Below are 11,359 nucleotides of genomic sequence, written 5' to 3' on the forward strand. Positions count from 1 at the left end.
CCGTGTTAAAGTACCGAAAATACCAAAAACGCCCTTGGAAAACAAATATTAGTTTATTCTCTATTTGTTGGCATATTTTTCAAACTTCCATTTGGAGTTGCAGCTGATGATTGATGATGATGAAATGAGTGGATAATGGGTAGCCATTGTGCGCATGACCTAAAAACCATTGCTTTTATGTAAGTTTTAAGGAATTAGAGAAAACCAAATTAAATCAATCATTTTCTCTCTATTACTTTATAACTCCATCTTCAAGAATCATTGAACTTGTTACAACTTTTATTCATTTATTTATTTATTTATTTATTTATTTATTTATTTATTTATTTATTTTGGTTTTAAATGGATAAGCCAAGATCTCTGTGAAAAAGCTAGATTATGGGATCATCATCATTTTTATCTCTTTTATTTTTCTAATTTTATCCTCTATATAAGATTATGTTTTTCCATTTATGTGTTATATGTGTATGCGTACATCAATCCATGAAAATGTTTTTTTTTTTTTATGTTTACCAACAATTTTTTACTGACCGACCCTTCTAAGTTAATAGGTAAAAATTTATGTCTACGTCGATAATTAGTCAGACGTTTTTTTAAAAATTAAACTTGTAAAAAAAATATGAAAAAAAATTTGTTGAGTCATGTATTCAAATAAATAAAATAGATGAAATCAAAGAGAGATTATCACAGCATAGATAAAAAGTTTATTGTTAATTACCAACGTTAAAAAGTTTTAAATTTTTTTTAAAATATGAATAATACTTTTATACGTTCATAAAAATATTTTAAAAACATAGTGAGATATTTTTAAAGTTATTTAAAAAAAATCAAATATATTAATAAACAATACATAAAAATATATATATATATATATATATTTTTTTTAAATAAGGAATTTATTTTAGTTAAAAGGTAATGTTAAAACCTTTGAATATATATATATATATAGAGTTTAAGAATATTTTTATTAATTAAAAATAAAAATAAAAATAAAAATAAAATATTTATCAAACCAAGTACAAAATTTTGATTAGATTATTGGATGAAGACAAGAGAGTGGAATTTTGATATATATATATATATAGAGGAAAATGGAAATGCTTCTTTTCCTGTGGGGCTTTGACTTAACAAATTGCTTCCACATTATAGAGACAAGGAATCTTTCCAGACCCAGGTTGATGCCTTTTGTTTTATTATTATTATTTTTTTAAAAATTTTATAAAATAAATAAATTTATTATAATTTACCTATCATTCATAATAATTCATCTGATTTGACATTTTTTCTTTAATAATGTAATTTTAATCAATATAGAGTTAGAGAGAGAGAATTGAATGAAGGGTTTCCCTCTCCCACCAAGGGCTCATTCATTTCCTACCCATTGCCCTCCACGTCACCCACTCTCTCTTTATGTCTCTAACCATTAATCATATACGACTGCTCGCACGTGTGTTCGGTATACTTATTAATGATCGAAAAAAAAAAAGCTTCTAATATTACGAAAATATCACTATATGGTAAAATTGAAAAACGTCTCTTTTAGTTTTACCTCCCCCATCTCTTTCTCGACCACCGTTGGCACTTTCTTGTAGACCTTAATTCGTCACTCTAAATTAAAAATTTTCAAATTATATTTTAATTATATATATTTATTTATTAGTTATTGCAACGTTGACCCTCACGATCTAATATTTAAGAAAATGGAAAAGAAATTGGAGGAGGAAAAAAAAAAGGGATGAAGTGATAATTATGATCATGATTTAAGAAACGATGTCATGTCCAAAAATGGCATCATAAATTACATTGGGAGAGGAAGCAAAATTGAGGCACTGAGACGGCGGCGATGACGGCGGGGGGAGTAGAAGAGTGGGGGGTTTCTCGTCGGAGTGGATCTGAGGGCAATTTGGGAAAACGGGGTGGTCTTGTTGCATCTGGATGCAAAGAATCTCAGCTTGAGCGACAGCCAATTGCATCTGTAGCTGTGAGACTTGATTTTGTAAGTACGAAATTGCCCCTACGCAGCCATAAACTGGGTCCCTCACTCTTGCACTTGCCTCATAAACTAGGCTCATCACGGCGTCGCCTCTTTGCTGCACTGGCAGTTCCTGTTTCAACAAATCATCATCAAAATCATTTCTTTTTTTATTTTTTATTAAATAAATACTTTAAGTTACTCGACAAATGTTTCAAATTAGTAGAGAAACTCGTAGTAAATGAGTCACGAAAGTTTCGATCATAATAGAAGAGACTCTTATGCTTTAATATTGTGATTTTTTTTTCATTATATATTTCATGTTTTGAAAAGAAAAAAAAAAACTTATATTTATAAAGATATTGACGAGAATGGAAAGAATAGCGAGAAAAGTTTGTCTTTAGGCTCGTGTTTTAGGCTTATCCCAAGCGGTCTAACTCACGAGCCTAAAAACGTATATTTCAAATTTAGGCTCGTGTTGTATTTTCATGTTTTAATTAAATTTTTTGTATTAGTGAATATGTCAACGAGAATAAAGAAAACAACAAGAAAAAATTCGTGTTTTAAGTTTTGTTGACATTCGGAAAAAATCCCGAAAAAACATAAAATTAATTTAATTACATTTTAATGATGAAATAAAGGTTTCGCGCCCAGTAAAGATATTATCGAAAAGTCAAATTAATATCGCCTTATTTTTCCAATAAAACATGGAAATTACTCGAAACCCGAAACTCGAAACCCGAAACTCAGAGAAAACCACAAAGAAGAAGAAGAAGAACCTGCAACATTTTGCTGACATTGCTGGCACCAAAAACCTTATGAACAATAGCAAACTTGTGGGGGTCATCGGAGGGAAAATAGGGAGCAAAAATGCAGTCTTTGGCGCACCGTCGCCGGAGGAGTTTGCACGAGGCGCACGGCGAATTGCCACCCATATTTTGCTACTGTTGGCCGGAAAAAAGCTTAGAGAGAGAAACAGACGGTGGAGAGAGAAAGCGTTTCTTAGAGTGAAACTTCGAGAGAGAGACTTAATATTGTTGAAGAAGACGGAGGTTGAAGAGTGTATATTTATAATGGGTGACCAACGTGCGTGAGCCCAAAGTGAGTGATTATTTAAACATAAAAAATAGATTAATTAATAATAACTAATTAATTGCCCAACAGAAAGATTAATAATTATTACTTAATAATTGGACTTTCCTAAAAATAATTATTTGCTGAATTCTTTAACCTTAAATACATACCCAAAATACTTTAAATATTTTTCCTTACATCTTTCAATAATTTTTTTTAAGTTCTTAAAAAAAAATATATATATATATAATAAATTAGGTTATTTTTTAATAAAAAATTAATAAACTTTTATTTTTGTGTCTATACTACTAATTTTTTAAAAAAAAATTAATTGAATCATTAGAATTAAAATTAATTTAAGTAGAATCAATTTTAACCGGTTCTATTACATAAACCATATAAAACTAAGAAATATTAAAAATAAAATTAAGATTAAAATACTTATAAGATACTTTTTAAAATTTATAAATTTGGAGAAACTAAACTTTATAATAATAATAATTATTATTATTATTATTTTGTTAAGAATCGAAGCATCTATTTTTATGGGGAAGAAAATTTAGACATGTGATTTATTTTTAATTGGTAATTAATTAGATTTTTTCGGTGCGTTTAAAGTAATTTGTTTGAAAATTAATCCAAGAGTAGCTTCTAGTGTAACCTCTTTTGGATTTTTCTAATTCAAACCATTGAATAATATTAATTTAAACATTAAAATTATTTATTTATTTATTTATTTTGTTACTTTTTTAATAAAACATGCTTTCTCTCTCTCTCTCATGGTAATATCTAGATGAGAGATGTTCTTTCTATGGCGTTCTCGAGAATATATATATATATATATATACATATAGTTAGCTAAACGATGTGGGTCAAAAATTTGAACCACCAACTTCTAAAAACGGCTCATAATGCTTAAGACTGTCTAAGTTGTGTTCCTATTGAGTTTTAGACACTTTTTCTAATTTTTTTCTAATAAAAATAGTTTAAAAAATTATGATTATAAACGTTTTGGAATCTGAATTCGACACGTGTATCCTTAGGAAGTCATCCAACATAAAATTGCTCCAAGAAAAATATGTTCAACCATGAAGTTACATGAGAGCCCAAGCTCACTCCTAGCAGATATTATTCACTTTCCTCGTTACGTATCGTTGTTAACCTCACGATTTTAAAACGCGTTTGCGAGGAAGAGGTCAACGTTTGACAATATGTAACGGACCAAAGCGGACAATATCTACTTACAGTGGAGTTGAACTGTTATAAATGGTATTAGAGCTAAATACCGAATGGTGTGCCAGCGAGAATGTTGGACGCCCGAGGGGGGTGGATTGTGAGATCTTACATCAGTTGGAGAGAGGAACGAAATATTCCTTATAAGAGTGTGAAAACTAGAGTGTGAAAGCCTCTCTCTAGCAAACGCATTTTTAAATGGTGAGACTAACAACGATCCGTAATAGGTCAAAGTGGATAATATCTATTAGCAGTGGACTTGAGCTCTTACAAGTCCCTATGATCGAGCTACCGAAAAAATGTGTAATTTGTTGGTATGGGTAATAACTTTCAATTCTTTTAAATCTTTCTTAGTCATCCTATTTTCATGATCACTCTAGTTCGGATGTAATTTCAATTTATTCATGTATCATTCTTTTATTCACGTGTCATAATATTAAATCTACTATAAAAGATTTTGAAGGAGTGAATGGTAAATGTGAATACAATTTGGGGGTTAAAGATCAAAACTCTAATTAAAACAATATCATATTGATCTCTTATAAAAAAACAATACAAATTGATGAATACTAAAAAATTGTGTTCATAGAAAAAATTTCAAACCATAACATATAACGAAGTCGGCTTAAAAAGCATGGTTTATATCATTTTTATTTTGCTTCTTTGACATTTATTCTCATTCGATTAATATAACGTTTGACTTTTATTTAATAAGATATATACTAACTTTTGAAATCGTCGAGGTTGACTTACGAAGGATTACAGACCCTTTACATATCTCTATAACGATAATATCACAAATTTTTATGGATTTTTTTGGTTTTATTCAAAACGTTTCGTATCCATAGAAATAATTGTTCTCACTTATGTACTCATGGTTTCTATCTTATCTAGTCCGTGTGAGATTTTGGTCAATTCTACCTTTGAACAAAGTACTGTCAGTCTCCCCTCAAATAATCATATATCTCGTTTAACTCTTATCCATGTCAATTCCTTTTCTAAAGTATATCGCCCATCTGATAGTATTCAATTATGGATCACACTGTGACTATATCTTCTGAGTCTCTATATTTCTTTATTTGATACTCAACGATTCTATCAATATGACTAAATCAAAGGCATGACCAAATTATATGTAGAATGTTTTTTAATTGATTATTAATATATTAGGTTTGACTCGAGACAAGAATTTGAATTGGGTTTGGGTTTTAGCTCATTTATTGTATAGTAATACAAAAACAAGACCAAGAACACGACCATTAAAAAGAACAAACAAACAAGGAAGCCCTTGAGATAGCTCTCTTTTCTGATGAATTAAAAATATTATGCAACTTTATAGGAAATAGAAACATACCTAAAACCATTAACCCCAAGAAATATTTGACATTCACTTAAATTTATTAATCTATAACATAAGCTATATAATAATATATATATTTCATCTCTATTATATGGTTCTTAATATTAGGGTTTGCTGTTTCAAGTAGTAGCTGAGAGGGGAGGATGAGGTTGACTAAAACCAGCAGCTATGGTTGACCGCCGCCCTACCCTTGACTATATACAGTCGGCAAACCCCAATTTGTGCAATAATATTGTGTGTGTGTGTTTTTTTTTTCTTTTCAATATGTATGGCTTCCACGTTCTAATTTGCTTCATTTTGGAGCAATATGATCTTGGTATATTGGTAGTAAAAGCGGTGTACGGTGACGTTTTTTGTTTCTCGTTTCTTTTTTTAATAAAGAAAAGCAAGTCGATTGTTATTATGAAGTGAAGAGAATTGAACGTGGAGTTTCGTTCGTAAAGATTGATATGAGGTTCGATGGATGTTTTGTTGTGTCAATATAGGAGATCTTGAGGTCGCTCAATCAATGAAGCAACTTCATTACCCCTTTGGGTAATTTTCTTCGTCCTCAACTCGACCTCACAAATCTCTTTTTTGGACATTTGAGCCATGCGGGCTTCGATCGTAAGCCATTAAACTATTTTGCTCCTGACAAGTCATCTTTCATTCAAATTTTTTAATCAAAATGGTATGACATAAGAAAATTTTAATGGCTATTGCTTTCTAAAAGTATACCACTAAGATGCTACAAATACAAATAAAAAGTATGACCCTCAACCTATTGGACAAGTTCAAAGACTACTATTGAAGCCTAATCGCACACCCCTCAAGACCTTCAAGGCTCCTACTTCGCAAAATTTGTCATCCAAATACATGTCTCGATCTAATTGGTTTAAGGGTCAACCCAATCAACTTTGAAGCACCATTTTGGATGTTATGACATAAGAGAAGTAAGTTTATTCTCAACCTCCAAACTCTTAGCTTATTGTACTTAAATCACTCTATAGCTCAAGTATCGAGAAGCACCACACTAATGTGCAAGATCTTCATCATCTTCTCCTCATAAATCTACTGATCCATTTGTGATCTGATTAGGTAGGTTACCTTGTTCAAATTTATTGTGTAACTTAAAATTAAAAAAATTAAAATGTTTTAGTTTTTTTTTTTTTTTAATAATTTAAAAGAAAACTCTCAAATAAACCAAATAGCTTGAAATACATAGAGAAAGACTTGACACGAATGTTTGTTTTGTTTGTTTTTTTTTTCTTCTTCTTCTTCTTTTAAAAAAAAGGACCACAAAAAAACAAACATTCACACGTGAAACCTCACAAAAAATAATAATAATAATAATAATAATTTCTTTTTTAATAAAAAAAAAAAAAAGTCTCTTTTTTCTAATAGAATTCATTGTTTGACTACAAATCGTTTTTTCATTGATTTCCTCAAACCGACAGTCAAATTAGCATCGTCCATTTGTTTATGTATATACACACATTCACGAATGATAAATAAATATTAATATTTCAAAATTTTATATTATATTGTTTTTTATAATTTATCCATTTCGTTTTTTTCTTTTTTTTTTTTTAAAAAAAAGAATAAACTAATTATGCTATCTTGATGTAAAAATACAAAATTGTTGACATAATATTTTAAAAAAATAAAAAAATAAAAAGTGGGCTCAACGAGTGAATTTGTATTTAGAATGCCACTTGAAATTTCAAATAATTGATTTCCAATTAAATGAAGTAAATGTGGTTCATACAAGAAATGCCAATTGTTTTAGTTCATAATTAATATGAAAACCCCATATCAAATATGCTTCAAAATCTCCCTCTTTCTTGGAATTTGTAGCATAATCCAACTACTAATTAGGTAAACAAAGAAACAAATATGAGTCCTTGTGAAGTTCACCCAATCAAATCATATCAAATGGAATTGATATCTATGAGCAAATGTTTAAACAAATATGTTTGGTAGCCTTGAGCAAAGGGAAATAGAAGCATTGGTGTTTGCAACTTTGTTTCTTTTCATAATTTAACATCATCATCCTCGTTCGTTCGTTGTTATGATATCTCAAACTCACTGCTTGTAGATATTATATGTTTTGGTTAATTGCGTCAGTTTTATGATTTTAAAACGCGTCTGTTAGAAAAAGGTTTTTACACTCTTATCATAAATGTTTGTTCTCCTCTCCAGCAATGTGGGATCTCACAGTTGTTCAGTCGGTTCACCTTCTTCTTCAATCATCAGTTGCAAACCCTATTGTGAGTATCTCTCGAAATTTTCTTTTCAACGCCCTAACTTAATCCATCCAATCAACTTAATAACTAAAATCCACCAAGTTTATTCTCCATGAGGATTTAAGTTCCCAAAATAAAATTCGAACAACCAGGAGAAATAATTATAGTTTTGATATTAAATTAGTTTTTATTTGATCTTTAAATTTTAAAATTTTACATTTTTGTCCTTCAATTTTTCAAATAATTAATAAAAAATTAACACAAATTACTAAAAGTAAGAATCAGTGAAACTTTGGACTCGAAATCAAGTGATAAAAGTCTAACATTTTGAAACTTATGAACTAAATGAAAATCGTAGTCTCAAAAGAATATTTCACACTAGCGCCACACGATCTATAGTACTTTCATGTCAATTTGAGTATAGCTCAATCAATAAAATATTAGCTACGATTTCAAGGAAGGATGGTTCAATCTCTTGCTCTCACTCTCAAAACACGTAAACCGAAAAGATCTACATAACTATCACATCAAAATCGAATTATATTAAAGATATTAGGAGTAAATGGTACATTTGGACAACTCATAACAACATGATTCCAAACCAAATCTCAAGACATATCATTAATTATTAAACAATAAAATACAATAAGGTATTTTAAAAAAAATTCCCAAGCACAAGCCTATGCTCAAATCTCACATGTCTTGTTAGTACAATCAATTAAATCAGAGATATCCATAACTGGCTACCATCAATAAAAAAAAGAAATTGAAAGATGCTTAAAGCAGAGAGATACATATATATATATATATATATAAACATATGATTATATTTGAAAAGGGTATGAAGAAAATGACATGAAATTAATAAAAACCACACAATTTAATGTCGTTCTGACAAGACATTAAATGATCTTTTGGTTTGGTTATTACAAATGAAACCCATTTTTGGAATAATCAATGATGTTTATTGAAAGTTGTAGGAGTTTTGTAGAACCCCAAAGTCTTTTGCATTTATTGCTTCTCACATGATTCTAAGCCTCTTTTTTTTTTCTTTTTCTTTTTTTTTTTTCTTTTTTTGTTCTAATTGCATAACCCAACGCCTAGCTTTGCTTCATTGTATGTTGGTCTCTCATTGAAGCAATCGTTTTACACATTAATTACAATGGTTTTTCATTAATTACAACTATGACAAACCCTACCTATTACCTTATTTTCTTGAAGCATTCGAAATTTGAATATAATTTATTGGATGAACAACCGATCGATTATTATTTTAAAGATCGATAGTTTGATATCGAACCTACTTTAGGTAAAATGTGCACCTACCCACTCTGTTTTTTACTATTTTTTAAGTAATACAAGAGCTAATCTTTGATTTGGTGGGCTTTGTGGATTCATTTATGATAATATCCTCCCAAATTTGGCGAGATGATCGTTTCTTTTTAACAAAAGGTTTTTAAAGTGTATGTGAGATCACACGTCGATTGGAGAGAAGAATGAGTGTCAACGAAGATACTGGGTCCATAAAGATTGTGGACTGTGAGATCTCACATCGATTGGAAAGAGGAATGAAGTATTTTTTATAAGTGCGTGGAAATCTCTCCCTTGAAGTATTTTTTTATAAGTGCGTAGAAATCTCTCTCTAGCATATGTGTTCTAAAAATTTCTAAGTGAAGCCCAAAAAGAAAAGCTCAAAGAAGACGATATGGGTTAGCGATGGGTTTGAAATAAAAAAATATTGGTCCTGTAACTAAAATAATGTCCTAAAATCTAACCCGAAATGTAGTTTGTAAAACGAAGTACGTTGGATTTACTTGAAAATGAAATAAAATGAAAAGCTCAAGAGATTCCTTTAAATCAAATAAAAATTAGGGTTTTAGAAACCAAAATTTTGCTAAAGAGAAAGACATTGGGAAATAACAAAACAAAGAGAGTTTTGGACATAGTGCCCTAATTAATGTCAACTTTGTCGTCATGTTGTAAAACCCTAGCAATTTTTTTAAAAATTTTAATTTTTATGAAGATGATAATTTTTTATTTTAATTATTAATTTTTTTTTTTGTTATGGATTTGTGTGATGTTTTTGTTTTAAAAAATTAGAAATGAAAAAGTGTAAATTAAGGAAGAAAAACAGACATCTTCACCGCCTTAGAAGGAAAAACATGAGGCTTCCAATGCCAAACATTAAATGAGCTTCGTTGCCTGTTTTTTTTTTTTTTTTTTTTTTTTTCAAGAATTCATTTTCGAGATGTCATATGCTTTTTCTAATGTCTTTGTCTAATGGTCGTAAAAATTTGGTCAAATCTCTTCTTAGCTTCCAAATATTCTGTTACCCAAAATTCAATACTTGGCTTGGGTTTTTAACATAATAAATGTTATGTGAGATTCTTTTACCAAAATTCAAAATTCTAAACTCGGACTAAACCTGTCTTTATTAGATACTGTAACACAAATGTTATCTTTTTTGGGTTTTCCTTTCGGATTTTTCCTCGAGGTTTTTAAAACGTGTTTGCTCGGGAGATGTTTCCACGCACTTAAAGAATACTGCGTTCCCCTCTCCACTCCAACCGACGTGGTGATCTCATAAAAAATATTTATAATAAAATATTTTCAGTTATATACTTTTTAGTTTGGCTTAAAATAGTTTTGTAATATATTAGTGGTAGTTTTGTAATTATTTGTTGTAAAGGCACCATTCTCTGGGACTACAAGAGAGCTAGGCCTTCAGACTTTCAAAGGTCATTATATTTGGGCCAAGGCCCATTTCAAGCAAAGAGATTGAGGCTGGAAAGGTCCAGTATCAAAAGTTCATTATATTTGGGCCAAGGCCCATTTCAAGCAAAGAGCTTGAGGCTGGAAAGGTCCAGTATCAAAAGTTCATTATATTTGGGCCAAGGCCCATTTCAAGCAAAGAGCTTGAGGCTGGAAAGGTCCAGTATCAAAAGTTCATTATATTTGGGCCAAGGCCCATTTCAAGCAAAGTGCTTGAGGCTGGAAAGGTCCAGTATCAAAAGTTCATTATATTTGGGCCAAGGCCCATTTCAAGCAAAGAGCTTGAGGCTGGAAAGGTCCACCATCAAAAGTTCATTATATTTGGGCCAAGGCCCATTTCAAGCAAAGAGCTTGAGGCTGGAAAGGTCCACATCAATAGTTCATTATATTTCGTCATTTTTATTGACTCTTCCACCAAGAAGAAAATTGCGACTCAAATTCTATTTTTAGATTTATAATTTTGTATTTTTTTAATTTCATATAAAAGCTCAAATTTATCCAATAAATAAATTAATTATTTAAAAAAAATGGAAGAAAATTGAGTGGAGTGGAATTGCATTGAAAAGTCTGGAGATATTTAAGGCGTAAATGAAACCAACCACATCCATCTCACAATCGGGCACGAGCTTGACACGCGCTCAACTCGGATTCTCAATCTCCACCGTTCACGTGTATCTTCATCCAACGGCGTATCTTTCATTCTCCCATCCTTTTATATGTCCC

General features: G+C 30.2%; 1 protein-coding gene across 1 annotated transcript; it reads right to left on the reverse strand.

Moving 5' to 3' along the window:
• Nucleotides 1–1,736: 1,736 nt before the first annotated feature.
• Nucleotides 1,737–2,991, reverse strand: LOC111458522 (LOB domain-containing protein 12-like). Its single transcript, XM_023101260.1, has 2 exons — nucleotides 2,752–2,991; nucleotides 1,737–2,105 (listed from the first exon to the last, which is right to left on the reverse strand). Exons 1-2 carry the CDS (start codon nucleotides 2,905–2,907, stop codon nucleotides 1,761–1,763), a joined length of 501 nt encoding a protein of 166 aa, XP_022957028.1. The 5' UTR covers nucleotides 2,908–2,991; the 3' UTR covers nucleotides 1,737–1,760.
• Between the last annotated feature and the right edge of the window lie 8,368 nt (nucleotides 2,992–11,359).

The sequence above is a fragment of the Cucurbita moschata genome, unplaced genomic scaffold, assembly GCF_002738365.1.
Source record: "Cucurbita moschata cultivar Rifu unplaced genomic scaffold, Cmos_1.0 Cmo_Scf00021, whole genome shotgun sequence".
NCBI classification, from domain to species: domain Eukaryota; kingdom Viridiplantae; phylum Streptophyta; class Magnoliopsida; order Cucurbitales; family Cucurbitaceae; genus Cucurbita; species Cucurbita moschata.